Source organism: Ambystoma mexicanum, chromosome 7q (genome assembly GCF_040938575.1).
Source record: "Ambystoma mexicanum isolate Mex_15411 chromosome 7q, UKY_AmexF1_1, whole genome shotgun sequence".
NCBI lineage: Eukaryota > Metazoa > Chordata > Amphibia > Caudata > Ambystomatidae > Ambystoma > Ambystoma mexicanum.
In genome coordinates this window covers 633,720,906-633,737,131 of record NC_090941.1, presented here as the reverse complement: position 1 = coordinate 633,737,131, position 16,226 = coordinate 633,720,906, and the positions used below count along the sequence as shown (strand labels likewise).

Genomic DNA, 16,226 nt, shown 5'->3' with positions numbered 1-16,226 from the left:
AGTCATGTTGCATGGGGAGGTGGGTGGCACTATTATTCCCAGGTTTAATAGGGCAGTGATGATGTCCCTAATTCCTTCCTGTGCCTCCCTTGATACGGGGTACTGTCTTACTCGCGGCATACAGGCACCTGGCCTCAGTGTTATTCGCACCGAGGTCACTTCTTGTAACAGCCCTACATCAGTCCAAAGTCTTTCGGGTACCTGCTCTAAGTCTCTGTCAGTGAAGTGGGGCGTGGGTGGCAAGGGCCATAAGGGGACATTGAACTTTCCCATACTGTACCATAATTTCACAGGGGATGCAGATAGCCAATACAATTTCACTGTTGTTAAGTTTGTCTTCAAACAATTCCACATCGGTTACCTCCCTAAGAGCTACTGTAGAATCAATACAGAGCACCGTGCACCACTCTCATCCATCATGGTCAATCCCAATGACAACAAATTGGTTTGCCGAAACCACCAATACTTGCAAATATAGGGACAATATTGTTCCTGCCACTAACTCGGGAGTCATCACAAGGCAGAAAATGAAATCAGCTGACACTCGCCAGCAACCTTTGCCAAACTGGGGTACCGCCGCAAGAAGCACTAATCCCGTACACAAAAATGTCTGAGTCCACGGGAATTCCGCAAACCACTACCTATCCCCATTTTGCATATATAATAACCATTGCCCTCATTGCACACATTCCTGGAGTGGCACAGACAATCCCGCTAGCTGTAAAGGAGATAGTCATCTTCAATTTGCTAAGCAGGTCGCGCCCCAACAGGTTTATCAGGGAACTTTCAGAGTATAACAGGGGAGCCTGCACCACCTTCCCCCCTATTTTAACGTCAACCTCTTTAGTGTATGGAACCATGGCGACAGCCCTAGAGAAGCCCTGTGTGTCAAGAGTTTCACCCGATAGAAGGACATTTCCCTCCTTGATGCATTATTTAGTGGCACTTGTGTCAACCATAAAGGTGAAGTTTTTGTTTCTGATCACAGCACCCACCAAGAGTTCCTCGTCAAGGTGGTCCGTCATGGATAGTATTGGGCATGCGTGAGCTCTCTGTAGGCTGTCCTAGACGGGGTAGGTGTTTGCACTGGTAAATGAAAAAGGGTTGTATGTGACAAGGATCTTCAAGAGAGAGTCCTTTATTTCTTTATGAATTTTCACACCAATTCTTGCATTAGCTTTGTATTTCTTCTGACTCCAGACTGTTAGTTTTTTTAGACAGCTGGTTTGTGATCCTTAGCTTTGGGAGATATGTTTGCCTCCTTTGCTGTTCATAAGCAAATACAAAACTAATGCAAGAATTGGTGTGAAAATTCATAAAGAAATAAAGGACTCTCTCCTGAAGATCCTTGTCACTCACAAGGTGAGACACGTGTTGAGAGGAAGAAATACAGTAACTTGCAATAGAAATAGAAAAATTAAGCAAAGTGATGAATAACTTGGGCTTAACCAAGAGAATAAGAAATATAGTAACATGCAACACAGACAGAAAAATTAAGCAAAATGATGAATAACTTGGCTAAATCAACAACAAAGAAAAAATAAAGGATCATTGAAACTTACAACTATTGTTTGGACAATATGATGTGTTCTTTCCAATGACATTCACCTGAATAAAAAAAAGGTATCAAAATTGGCAGATACTAAAAGATATCATTCGAGACAATACAGTTTACTTCAATATTGTTACGGTCACAATATAGATATCTGGTGCTGGTGACAATTATATAAAAAAGCAAAAAGATTCACCCAGGTCTAAAGCCTATCACTTGACCGGACATAAACATTACTTTCTGATCTCTTTGATCGATTAGGGTTCTTATAGTTTTATGGTCGATGTTCTGGGCCTGGATGGCACTGTGATATGTGGGGGTCTTGGGATCAAAGCATAGGGGGGCTGTAGTTCTGCTGCAAAGGGGGTGTTGGGGCTGAGGGGCCATGCTATTTGTATCGTGGGATGGTAACTGGCCTAGATGCACTCTGCCCCCTGCTCGTGGCCTTGCTGAGCACATTCTTCCTGGGGCACGGAGGTCTGCAGCCTCTGAGACAATGAAAGGCTTGTAGCTCCCTGAAGCTCACTTGTGGTGTGGATTATGTCTGTGCCAATAATAATAGTCTAATGCTAACACGTTTGGTGCTTTCACAGCTCTTGGGCCTACGTTGTAAAATGGCTACCAATAACTAAGTTGGTGTTTGCACTTGCATCTATTATGTAGCTCTTAATGCATGCACTAGGCAGCTGTGCATTATCCTGCGTGCACCCCCTGCAATCCCCCCTGCTCTCTCGAAGTGCAGTTTATTGGTTGTTTCTCATTCGGAAACGCCTAGGAGGTTTGGGTGACCATCTCTCCGTCCCAACAATATCCCCACTGTTCGAGTCCTTAGGACCCCACTGAGATTTTTGGTGGATATACCTTGAGCAGCAATTCTGCACAGTAAATCTACAGATTTTTGGAAAGTCAAGTGGAGAATACACATCCGAATTTGGCAGTGCTGTAAAAGTGGCGACAATACCATTACTGCCAAATAAGGTTGGCAGCAACGACAGAATTACTGCCACTTTTTTTTACCAAAGTGCCTAACTCGTAATGAGGTGTTTTACCAAATCCCTATTCTATTTCACTCTAGCACTTCTCACCTTTTCATGTAAACCAACTTTGCCATAAATAAATAGCCCCTTCTACACTTACCCAATAATACAGTATATGGCTGCCTCGACATTCTTTCTAGTTTGTGCAAGCATCTAGCTGTACATTTTAAAATGTGACTTTTATTCTAAGTTTTGGAGTTCAATATTTTTAGTTTAATAGATTGCCTTTTTGAGCAGTCTTTCTTTCATTTTATGTTTTGAGTAGCTACCCATGAGACTTACCTGGGCAAATTCTGTCATGCACGGATGGCAGTATCGGCATGTAACAAATATATAAGAAAGAGCCCTATGCACATTTTAAAATGGTGACTACTATGTTTTGGACACAGACATGTACCAGTTTCAATCTCTGTTATTATCTTCAGAACCTATAAGTACATGAAGTGCTATCTGTCACAGCAGCTTCAGGCTTTGTGAAACATTATTTGTGAAACAATATCCCTATGTATGTATGTTTTAAATAGAAATAGATGCAAACCGTGCAATGGTGCGGCCTTCTGAAAGTAACAGGTGTAGCTTTCGTTTCACAAAACAAATATGGCAAATTGCTTTGAGAATGGCATTAGCAGAATAGGGCTTGTGAAAGATTGTGACGTTGTAAGGTTGGTCTTGCCGTTACAAATCTGGGCAAAGTCCTTTAACACGAGAGATTTCGGGTAATAGAAATGTCCCCATGCAGGGGTTACAGGTGAGATCAAAGCAGGTTTTACCCATTTCAGTTTTCCATGACAGCGCATTGATTCCAGCCTCCAAGGAAACCCCAAGAGACCTAGAACTCGGGAAATGGCTGAGAACCCTCTGGGAGCTAAACTGCTGGGGCTAGGACTCAGTGGGCCTCATTACGAGGCTGCCGCCAGTATTTAATTTTTTCCGGGGCCCAGGAATGGGCAATTACCGGATCATTACAGCCTTGCCGGACTGGGTATTTGGCCATTCCTGGGCGCCTGAAAAAATTCTTCCCCATTCTGGGAATGGGGAAGCGGGATGCACAGGCATGTTATCAACGGTGCCTGTGCATCTGACATGCTCTGCTCGCGGATGCCGGTACGGCCGCCAGGCCAGTCCTGGTGGCCGCAATGGCACCCGCAAGCAGAACTGGTAGCTTTCCTGTCCGGGAACTATGGTACCGGCATGCTTACTGGTACCGTAGTTCCCGGACTGGCAAACTTATAATGAGGCCCAGTGACTCCTCGCTGGATCAAATTCATGTGATTCAATACTCCAAAAATAAAGGTCACTTTCACCCCAAAACAGGATTGCTGCCTTTTACACCCTCAGCAGGAGAATGTTTTGATGAGTAAGAATTTCTCTGCAAACTTATTCAAAACAGGAATGCAAACTTCCCCCTAAACTGGAGTGCCTCTGGCCCCTGTCGCACTCCCACATAGCTGCAGTGGAAATGGGTATTTTATACCTTCAATATGGTGGTTTCTCCAGTGAAATTTCATTTAAAAAGGGGTGTGGTTAGGTGCATAGAATGGAAAAGGTGTGGTTAATAGAAGGGTCAATGTCTCAAAGGCGTGTCATGAAGGGTGGGCTTTGGTAAAAGGGGTTCCTAGACATAAAATCGAAATCAATAAAATCGAAAGTCAAAATGTCGAAAAAATAATCTCGAAAAAAAAAAAGTCGAATTTTTTTTTAATACGTTTTTTATTCGAAATGGGGGGGTTCCCCCCCCAACCCACCTTTTTTTCTATTTTTTTTTTATTTTACCCCTTTTTTTTACTTACCAAACCCAAAAAAAATATATAAATAATAAAAAAACAAATTCGACTTTTTTTTTTTCGACATTATTGATTCGACTTTTTTGTCATTCGACTTTATTTTTTCGATATTATGACTGGACACCGGTAAAAGGGTGTGGATTCCCAAACTCTTCAGCGAATAAAACAAACTCTGCATTGAACACAATGGTATTTCTTATGCTCCTTCTAGGAATTAGCTATAGTCCTACCAAATATATATGATGGGTTGTTTGCCGTTTTGAACCCCATTGGTTTTCCTGAAACTATCCTATCATTCTTTGTGTCCTTTTCAAACTATTTTAGTTTAAACAATGTTGTATTTGTACCTAAAAGGTGTCAACTGAGTAATCGTTCCACCATTTTGTCTTTCAGGTACAGTAACATCATGGATTGTTATATTTATCCTCCCAGTAAACAGTGCATTGAATCCAATCCTGTACACTCTCACGACCAGTTTCTTTAAGGAGAAGTTGAAGCAATTACTGCACCGACATCGGAGGAGATCCATCTTCAAGAGTGAAAGGAAGAGTCTATCGACTTCCTTTGTATGGACAGAAGACCCCTTGGTACAGCCCACTACATTTAGACTTGGGTTTCTGAACAAAAAAACTCTTGTGGACAGTGAAAGCAAGTCTTCTTGAGTGCAGGGAAGAAGGAAAGACAATGGAGCCTGGTGGGGCACCAGATATGGGCATCTAAGTGTGAGGTGTCTTCAATACATGAATGTTGACTTTTAACATTTGTGTGACTTCTATATCTCTGTGTGAGATGTTGCTGTGATCATTCCAAAGGCATGCTAGGTTAAACCCAAAAGTGTGATTTCCTTGCAGCGAACATGTGTGTACTGGATGGTGGACCGTGTCTTTTATGGGTTGCCTCTTTGCCACATAGTGGTGCAACGCTTTATAAACAATGAAATCTAATGCAAAGTGATAGTTTTCACTGTTGCAAATGGGTGAGGTGGGAAACACTTGACACTGCAAATTTCTCAAGATTTGGCAGTCATGGTGAACTGCTGCTCAAGAGAACTCTTCATCTGCCAGTTGAAGCAGGCAAGAAGGGAAAAAAATCAACATACAACTGGAAACATTATTTGCAAGATTCCTGAAAGAAATCAATGAGATGGTACACCAGTGTACATGTATGAAGACTAGGTCATGCAACCAAACAGTGGACATGTCAAGTAGACACAATGTTGCACTTGGAGAGAAATTATTATGATGTCAACCACACCTGAAGTGCCACTGGGTGAATGGGATTTGATCTAGATTCGAGGCCTTTGGGAAAGGTTTGTTGAGTGTTAATCGAGCAATACTAGAAGACAAATAATGGTGTTCACTGCCAGGGACACTGGAGATCTTCAATAATCACATTGTGTGGAAGACCTAGCTGGAAACTCTCTAAAAATGAATTCAGAAATGGCAACAGACATTCAACTAAATAAAAACGTTAAGAAAAGCTCTTGGAATCTTAATGAATACATATATGACCGCCATGTAATTCCTGTAGGATGCACGTGGCCAAATAATTTTTACATGGCACAATTACTACCTTTGCAAGAATGTACACAAACACTGTGAACGCTCGATCCAACAACCCCAAACCACGCCTAGGTTTGACTCAGGAATTTCATTTGGCACTAACTCCTGTGTACAAATGATGTCTGAGCGCTATGTCGTTGTGTTTTTCAAATCTATCTAATGTAAAGTGTGTATCAGCATTACCTGAGCTAGTCTGCCTCCAGCAATGCAGTGTTGGTGCTTCTGTTTTTACATTTTTAAAAGCCAAGGTCCTTTTATTGTTCAATTTGTAAGCTGCCTATCAACCTGACATGATTACATTTTTCTTCTATGAGTTCCCCCTTTCACAAACGTTGGCGTCTGAAAGGGGTTGAAGAAGCTACTGTAATAAGCCCAAAAGTCGGGTGATTGATTTGTTGCTGAGATTTATGACATGAAGGCAGTAAAACAACATGGGCCATTTTACAGAGTACTTTGCTGAGGAATGAATGCAGGGGCCCCCCCATTCCAGAACCCCGACAGTGACGATGGAAATTAGCGCCACTGTGCAAATACGCAGACAGCCAGGGCGCATTTTCATCGGACCATGTACCATGCATTCTGTCTGTTCTTTTCTCAATTCAATATAACGAAGAAAGCAAAGCCATCCCAAGGCAAAAAATGCCCAAATCTATCTTTTTATAGACTATTTGATTCAAAGGCATCAAGAAGAACTTAAAAACAGAACAACATATATGTCGCACAGCCACAACATCGGCCCCATAGTTCGAAACAATCACATAGTATACATTAATGTGACTCGGTTAACAGATCAGCTAATTACAAGATAGACTAATAAGTCCCTGTGTTGTTAATTCCTCAAACAGGACCAATACTCCTTAGGTTGGTCACCAGAAGCACACAACCCAGAAATTACTCTTCCAGCTTGTAACACCATGTCATGTCCAGGAGAAACAAATGTACACTCGGGTTTGGTGATTTTACCAGTATTTCGCAAATATTTGTCTGCCGCCAAGGCAGGCCACCCACTCACATTTTCACAGAAGCTTGCATATATATCAGGTAGAGCAGAGATAATAGCAATGTTTCCCCAAACGTGCTACCAGAATGCATGAATGTATGTCTAGCTCCAAGCAATATGTAAAAAGCAGCATGCTCAAAACCACAAGTCAAAGGGTCTAATAAACTGAGTGAAGGAACTTCAAATGTAGAAGGCTGTGCCTGTTCTTCATAGAGATCCCTTAGCCTATTGGTGACCTTAGAACTTTTGATTAAGTTCAAAACCCTCTGCATTGTCCACAAGGCCTTCTGGGGCCTGAGCCGAAACACCTTCAACTCTCCCTTTCTAAATATCTTCCTTCTTGAGCACTTCGCTCATCTGCCTCCAACTCCCTCAGGGTCAGCCGCTTCTCCAAGCAACGAGTTGGGGGTAGATCTCTCTCTGCGGCAGGGGTCTCCGTCTGGAACAGCCTTCCTGCCTCCCTGAAACTTGAGGAAAACCATCTCCAGTTCCAGAAGCACCTCAAAATCTTCCTCTTTGCTTCTGCTTTCTCTCCCCATCTCCCCTGCTAAATTCCTGATTGAAACTGCACTGAATCGGCACCGGGCCACTCTCACTGATCTCGGTCCCTGGCCCAGCCACTTGCCCTCGGCTCTGCTTCCCTGGCAACCCATGCACCACGGGACTGTCTCTGTATCCCTACAGCCCCCCTCCCAGCACTTTGTTCTGCACTTACCTTGCACTTGCCACCAGCTGGCCCTTTATTTATTTATCTTATTATTCCACTATCCCATGTACTGCACTTTCCCCTCTCCCTTGCCCCTCACACTTTCCCTTCCTCCTTTCCCATGCACTTGTGCGATCTGAATGACACCTGGCCTAGTAAGATCGTTGTCTGTCTTCCCTATGTCCCCCCTCCATGCCTCTTCGCACCTTGAAACACTTGTTTATAGGTGTGTTATAAATGCCATATCATATCATATCTGTCAGGGTATAACCCTGTGCGGACATCCCGCAGTTCTTCGAGGTCAAACCAGATTTCACTTTCTGCAAAGCTGTCAGTTTACACTATGTAGAGAGATGTACCACAGCTAGTTGAGTTAGCAATACAATGTACTATTTTACAACCTGCCGAGGCCTTGGGAAACTCATGGAAGGGTAAACCGTTGTTTCATCGGCAGTCATTTTTACGACTGCCTTTTTTTACCAGTAAAGAATTATGAAAAAGTTCATCAAAATTTTGGGGGGATGGGAAAGGGCAGATAGGGTGTTGGGGGGTCGGGAATAGTTAAAAATAGGTAGGGGACGGGGGCTTGGAGGAGTGAACCCCCCCAAAACAATTAAATGACCTAATTGTATACTCGTGAAAAAGGCAGTCGTAAAAATGACTGTCGATGAAAGAGCATAGAACCCAGGGAAGAAGGTCCAAAGGGCACCTCTACGTCCTGAATACCAAAAATCATACTGACAACAATCATCCCACATCTTCCTCTACCTTTCAAGTGTGTCACTCTCCCCATGAAGTAGTATATCTTAAATCTCGACAAATCCTACCTTGGAAAACCCTCTTATAGAATTGGTCTCATGCCTAACCCGTAGACCACCTTCCAAAGAAAGAAATGTGAGGACTCATTTTGGGGGTCAACTAACTTATTGTTGAGCAGTAGGCATGCCCACACCGTGCAGCCAATAGTGTCAAATGCACACTGTTATCTACTGAGGATGTTTCATGAATGTCATAGCTAGAGAGCAGGAAATCACATGCCCCTCTGAAATGTAATATGTGGTGCATTGATAGGCACCCAAAGCCTAAAGCATGCATACTATGCATGTGCAACCAAAGAATATGCTTCCAGGTCTGGGACTTCCAACCACCCTTTTCTTATTGGTTTCCCAACCTACTCTTGGTCACTCTCAGGGGTACAATAATCTTCTAGATTTTCTCCTAAGTTTTAAACAGGAGGATTGTGACAACTATATGAGAATATTCACAATAAACAGAGCAATCCGGGGAGGTCACTGTTGTATCTATTGATAGCCACCCCATTCCTAGAGATTGGCAAAGCCAACCTTCATGCCACCCTGTCTCCTAGCAAAGCTAGAGCGTTCCTGTGATTAAGCTGTGTAAAGCACCCACATCCTGAGTGATATTCACCCATAGATATTTCACCACACTCAGCGATTCCATCTTGGAACATTAATGCCATGATACCATGAAGTGTGGCCCATCAGTGGAGACACATCTGAATTTCTGTGATAGATTTTAAGGACAGTGAGAATTTCAAAAGAGGAAACCTCCTAAGGTAAATGAAGGACATTCGAGCATATTCTGGATGTATACAACCAGGATAGAGGGAAACCACGTGGCTCTCCCATTGAATAGTTTAATGTACTTAGCTCCGTGCTACATGTAAAGCACTCAGGCCAGATTTTCAATTTTTATTACAACTAAAATGGGTAACAATTGATAGGCCCATTGTTGGCTCGCCTGAGTATATTGTAATCAGTATATGCCGCTGCCATGGGTTCAGTCAATAGCAGTTGGACTAATGACTGAAAAGGATTGCCTACTACAATTTTGAGCAGGACTCAAAACACAAATGGCTACTCTAGTGAGTTAGATGCTTTCTCAACATCTAATTAAATCACTGCAGTAGGGAGGCTGGGATTGACAGGATGAAGCATAGTAAAGAGCCCTGGCAGATTATGCTGGTCATATTGATTGGGTAGAGCAAGGCATTGCATGAGGGGGATCGATCAATGGGCTGGTGCTTTAATCAGCAGGATATCGTGAACCTTACGGATCGATAGGGTCTCTTCTTAAAGATCAGAAATATTTGATCTTCATTGACAGACCAGGGAGGCAAGCCCTCAGCTGTCAAAACCTGATGCTCCTGCAGTAGCTGGGAAGCCAGAAGCAATGGCTTCTTTCAATGGGTTCCTGGTTATATTCTTTCCTAACCATCTAAAATAGTTCCCTACCATGTCACTCAGATTGCCCATATCTCTGTGCCTTTGCCTTCCTAGGTTTATATTTCAATACATTCAGTGATAAGTCTCTAAAGTTGCAAATCGTATCTATGATTTCTGCCAGAGAGGTTTTCCACCCCATATTCAGCTTCCAACTTCCTCAGCACCATGTCAGTGGAACCTAGTTCATGGCCCTAAACTTCAATTTCTTTGTCAATACAGACCCTCGAATCTTCACTGTATAAGGCTCCAAACTATCAATGTGCTACTAATGGTGTTTTTATTCATCTCAAGGAAACAAGTAACATCGAACTGAAGTGTTGTTCGGAAAGGAAAATTAAATTGTTTGGTAGCCTGAAATACCTAGGATTCTCTAGCTAACACACACTTAGGATAAAACCATTTCAGTATGACACGAGAGTAGTTTGACATTGTCCTATTCAACAAATCATCCTCAGATACCAGACAACACAAAAAACTTGTAAAATCTAAAGGACATATCATGCATTGAGGAGCAAAATGTAAACTCATTTGCAGTGTCGTATACTATGATCTCCTCCAAATATCTGTTACACTAAAGTATTTGGCCAGTTGCATAAGGGACATAGTTTACCCACAGGGTTCCAGGGATCACTGTAGATCTAGCTGGATCGCATCTAATGCATTATTAAAGTTTTCCAAAACCTAAACCTTTTTGCAAAGATCTCTAGGCCTGCGTTACTATGGTTCTGCTCTTTTCCTTTTTTATCTTCTAAAAATACCTTACCATGTGGAGAGCCGCAAGGATCTCCGTTGTTTCCTCTATTATTTAACATCTATATGAGACCACTGTATGACATCCTTGAGAGGTTTAATCTAGGCTGCTACACCCATGCTGACGATACCCAGATCTATCTGAGATTGTGAAAGAACAATAGGGGTATGGATAGGTAGACGGAATGCTTAGACCAGATGGAATTCTGGACGCTCGAGAATGCCCTCCAGCTTAATTCAAATAAAGCAGAAGTCATCTTTCTGCAACCCAAGAACACATTTCTGATGTCAGAAATCTTTCAGGAAGCTTGCACCCTGTTTGACATACCCAGAAGAAGAAAAAAACTCTTGGTATATATTGGCCATGACACCTTGGTGGATACTCAAATTAATCAAGCGGTTAAAGCCTCGTTTTTTAAGCTTCTACTACTTTGAAGAGCAGCACCATTTATTAATTGAGTGTATGCCAGATATAGTGGGGTCTTTGATAAACTCAACAATTGACTATTGCAATTCACTTTACTTAGTCCTCCCAGCATACCAGATCAATGAGCTTCATGGTGTCCGAAATGCTTCTGTTCACCTTATTTTTCAATTTTCACTGTGTGACTCTGTCTCTGCTCCGGGCTGTTCCCTTCACTGGCTCCCTGTGAACAAACACATTGATTTTAAAATACTGTGCCTCACTTTCAAATGCCTCTCTGATTTGGCCTCTCCTTGCCTTCAACGTATTGTTATTCCCATCAAGAGTCTTACCATCGAAAGGAAGAAATGTGTTGGTAATTCCTTCAGCAAATTTTTGGAAAAGGTGGGGACTGATGTTTTTCTGTTGCAGCTCCAAGAGTGTGGAACACTTTACCACCATTTATCTGAGATATGGATAACTTTCTAAAATTCCATTAAAATCTGGTTATACTGTTAATACCCTTCTTTTTTTTGCTGATTATCTGTCTGTTTCATTGCTATGGGTCTCTTGCACCTTGACGCAGTTCAGTCTGCAGGTGCGCATTATACATGTAATTACAAAATACAAATACAATAAATTGGGAGCCCACATATTCACTACACTTAGCAGGGAGTATAGCTCAGGGGCAACGTGATCATCTTGGAAGCAAGACAACGCAGAGGAACCAGTTACCACGCATAGAGACTGCTTTCTGGTAATTAGAGCATTACAAAGGTTAACCAAGACTGCCTTAACACCTCAAACAATTCAGTACCATCGTAGTTAGGGGTGTACAAATGAACCATGGTTAGCCTCATTTAGCAGCCAATTTACAATCACAAATCTCTTCTCTGCTTCCTCCACTGTCTTGATCATTTTGATTTGGACCAAATTGTGGATCCGAATTAACCCTTTCAGAGCCCTTGGGATGTATATAAACATGTTTAAAAAGTGATCTCATGGTTCTCTTATTGTGTGGAGGGCAGCACACCCTATGCCCCTAACCCTCCAAGTCCCAGGTATCCCACTGCAAAGCTTATGTTTTGGCTTGAATCCTGGGCCCCTGCGGTACAGGCACTCAAAAGTTTAAGCTCCCCTTAGGCTTGAAAGAAGGTATAAGAAAACCTGTACATTCTACCTGATTCTTTCCCAAATCTATCAAGACACGTGACTGACAGCTGAGTTTCTTGTGATTTCATTCTTGCTTACTTTCTCAAATAGTTTCCTCACCTTAAACACATTATTGAGCCCAATAACTTTCCAGATGAAACATTGAAAATGACCACCTCCTGTCAAACCAGGGGGTTGCATATGCATGTTCCTGTCATTATAATTAAACTGAGCTAAATTATAAGTATCATGTCCTGTCTCCAGTATGTGTGTCAAGTCGACCTTTGGTTGGGATTCTCCTTGGCATACCTTGGATGAATTATTTCAACGAAACAGCAATCATAGCCAAGAAGAAGGGTGTCAGCTGGCTGGAGGAAAACCTGTAGGCTGGGACCAGGTTGATCAAATGTTAATTGTGATTAATTCCATCTTTGCTTCTGCCTTCTCCTCCCCTCTCCCCTGTTGACCGGAAGCACCTCAAAACCTTCCTCTTTGCTTCTGCCTTCTCCTCCCCTCTCCCGTGTTGATTCTACTCTCCCTCGGCACCATGCGCCTGGCCACCCTCTGTCCTCCGAGCCCAGGTACCTGCTCATCTTGCCACCCTCACGCACTGCCTCCGGACCACCCCCTGCACTGGGGTCTGTATCTGTACCCATACAGCCCTCCCCTTTTCTTCCTGCACTTTCAGACCTACATGGCCTGCTTCCATAAACCCAGCACTTGCAACTTGCTGGCTGCACTCCCATTGTTTGTTTCCTTTTTATTTATTATTTTATTATTATGTTAGTTTTTTCCTTCTCGCTCTGCACTCTCCTTTTGTTCCCCCTTCCATGCACTTCTCCCCCTTCTCCCTCTACCCTGCACTTACACGTTCTCAATGTCACTGGGCCTAGTAAGATCGTTGTTTTTGTCCCCTGTTCCCCTTCCCTTGCCTTGTCTCTCTCTGAAACACTTGTCGATGAGTGCAATAGAAATAAAATATCAATATCAATATCAATATATATGATGTAAACATAAATAGGAATAGCATATTGCACTTGTGAAGTGCACGTTTAGCCCATCAAGTGTTTTTCTGGCATTCCAAGCAGCAGACCTGAGATCTGGTAAATTCATAGTGTTAGAAAATCACATTTTTCTGTTGACCCATATCATTGATTGCCCTGAGGATGAGGCCTTGATCTCTGAAATTTAAAATTCTGATAATTACTGGACAAGCTGGATGCCCCCGTGCAAGTGGAGAGTCTAGTGACCTATGTGACCTTTCCACCCAGAAGTGCTGAGGAAAGACTTACTCGCCCAGTGGTTCTAGTGGATATTTCTCCAAATAAGGCACCATCAGTCAATGTACTGCCATTTCAGGCATGGAAAGGCCTTGGTATTATTCGTTGTGCATCGGGCCTCCAGTTCCTCATTCTTTGTCCTAACAGCACTTAGTTGTTAATGCAAGGCTACAACATGAGTTTCCAGCTGGTGCACATTGTGCTCCTCATAGCCAATGTACTTCTCACCTTTGCCAAGATGACTAGAAAGAGGCTTGCTTTTGTACTGGGAGGCTCCAGCTTTACTGGTCAGGGCTTCCAGTTCCCAGGCCAGGTCTTTCATCCTGCACCTCTACGTAACACCAGGATTAAGCTACAGAGATAATTCACTGAATTGTCCTCAGGTATCCCTTCTTCGCCGCAGTGCTGGTCTGCTCTGTGCTATATGTTGCAGGGGCTCTATTTTGTTGACCAAATGCATCCAGGTTTGCTTGCTTTGCATCCTTTTTTATTAATTCCAGCCTTTTGATATACAACATACTTTTATGGGCAAGAGAAGAAGACCCGTCCAGTGTTTCAAGACCATCAGAGCAGGATCAGTTGATGAGGTGACTCCCTTATCACCCACTAGTGCAGAGAAAAATATCCAGAAGTGGTAAAGTCCTAATTATTGGCAACTCACTGAACTTCTAGAATCGGTGGTTCATACAGAAGCTCAGAGGCCCAGCAAGTCCTACACAAGGTGCACCCATCAGTGACCAGGCAGAAGCCCACAGGCAATGGGTATACCCCAAGCTAGGGCTCCAGCACCACAAGCCAATAACATTTGATAAGGGAGACAACAACACAACAGTGTTCCCCTAGTCTGGCCAGTCAACAAGCATGCATGCTCTTCTCCCATGCACGCCCAGGTCACCTCTCATGTCTGTAAGACACTGCCCCCTTCCTAGATGGTCAACTCTTTCAGAATGACCTTACTAGGAGCACAATATCAGCACAGGGTCTCTGGAGCGCAGATCCAAATGTATCAATAACATATGTGCCCACCAACTTCAGAGGATGTTAATGATAGGACAAATACCACACAATCATCAGCTAATTTTGGCTCCCCTTTATTGCACACAAATTCCTACCTGGTATTCATGCCCCAGCACACAAGTTGATTGCACACTGCTGTGATTCAGTAGCAATATGCTTGCAGACCACGTACTAAAAGGCGTTCCTGACTTTGGAGGCATCCATCACTATAGCCTTCCAATGAAGGACTCAAATAAAAAAATCAATGATTTTATGTTAGAATTAAAGGGACAAGTATCAGAGCTTCCCTACTTTGTGGCCATCTTGTTAGCCACTCCTTGAAGCCCCCCAAATCACCCACATTTGAGTTAAATCTGTGCTGTAGAATCTGTGAGTATCATTGCAGCCTATGGTGTGTAGGAGGTGTATTCGAGGACATGTGGCTTTCCACGTCAAAGGGGAACAGGGTCACTCTTTTCATGCAGAGACGTGGTAGGGTTACTATTGTCAATCCCTTTCTCCTTGGCATTTCCACCCAGTAGAAACATGTGTTGTCTTCCACTGCATACAGCAAATGTTATCTAAGACAGGCCTATGTGTACTTCTAATGAAACCTCTTCAGTTTTTTGACACAATAAGTTCTCAAGGGCAGACCAGTCATCACGTTTTGCATCTGGGCCAAAGAGCACATTGGTCACAGGGAGCAGATCATTTGAGTCTAGCGTGAGGCATCCATTTCCAAAGCAGGATGACCATCCAAAGAGAACATGTCCCCCCGTCGATCACCTACAAACTTGTGTATCAACAAATCAGACATTCCCTAATAAGAGGCATACAAGAAATGTTCCTAAACTATCAGACGTTAGAAGCAAACCTTAAATGAAATCCAACCAATCAACAATTGCTATGATGTTCAATCAAATGTGCTATACATGCATATGCTTGTGTGTGGGAGGACACTGTGGTCTACATTGCTACCATTTCATGACACAAAATGTGCATTTTAATGTCGTAGCAAAATTGCCAATGCCATATGCATAGGCCTTTCTTCATCCTTAATAGGAAAATTGTTCTGGTATCCTTGCATTTGGCCGAATAGGAAAAGCATACATCATCTTATGTGTGAGCTTAAAGCAGAATGCTACAGAATTGTGTCAATCTGTTTGAAATCCTTTGGAATAGTGTACCTCAACCCCAGCCATCGGCCAAGGCCAGAATTGCATACAAGAATCATGTGGGATAATAACTAGGGAATTGAAGAAATCCTGAGAATTGAGTACTATATCTGTGTTTGACATGTTTGCATGTTTGCTTGCATCCATGGGTGGTGAAGAAGTGGGGGATCACACGAAGAAGAATTGATTAGACCATGCAGACTTTTTAGTGTGGTATTTCTGTACCATAAGTGAATCCCTTGAATTACAGACTGGACCGCCCTTTTTTGCCCGAGGAGAAGAAGATTTCGACTGCCACAAGGACATCAAAAAAGCAGAAGACCACGTATTCGAGACCCAGTTGTTATCACATTACATTAATGTTAAAATTGTTTCATGGATACGGAATTAGTTATTTGATGAGTGACAATCAACTCTGAAGCAATTAAGTGCTGACTTTTTGAATTTCTACAAATCTAGCAAATTCTGTGCTTATGTTTCCTGACTCCTTAGTCAGCTTATTCGTAATGTTCACAACGCATTTTCCTTAATTTGATATTTTGTACGTCAAGTCCACGCTACTGCACATTCGCAGAGGTACAAA

General features: G+C 42.7%; 1 protein-coding gene across 1 annotated transcript in view; it reads left to right on the top strand.

Moving 5' to 3' along the window:
• Positions 1-8,204, top strand: part of RXFP2 (relaxin family peptide receptor 2) — a 1,759,299-nt gene extending 1,751,095 nt beyond the window's left edge. The window contains exon 18 of the mRNA XM_069639740.1: positions 4,767-8,204. Coding sequence (XP_069495841.1) covers positions 4,767-5,035 — 269 coding nt within the window. The 3' untranslated portion in view covers positions 5,036-8,204. The remainder of the gene's footprint in view (positions 1-4,766) is intronic.
• Positions 8,205-16,226: the final 8,022 nt, after the last annotated feature.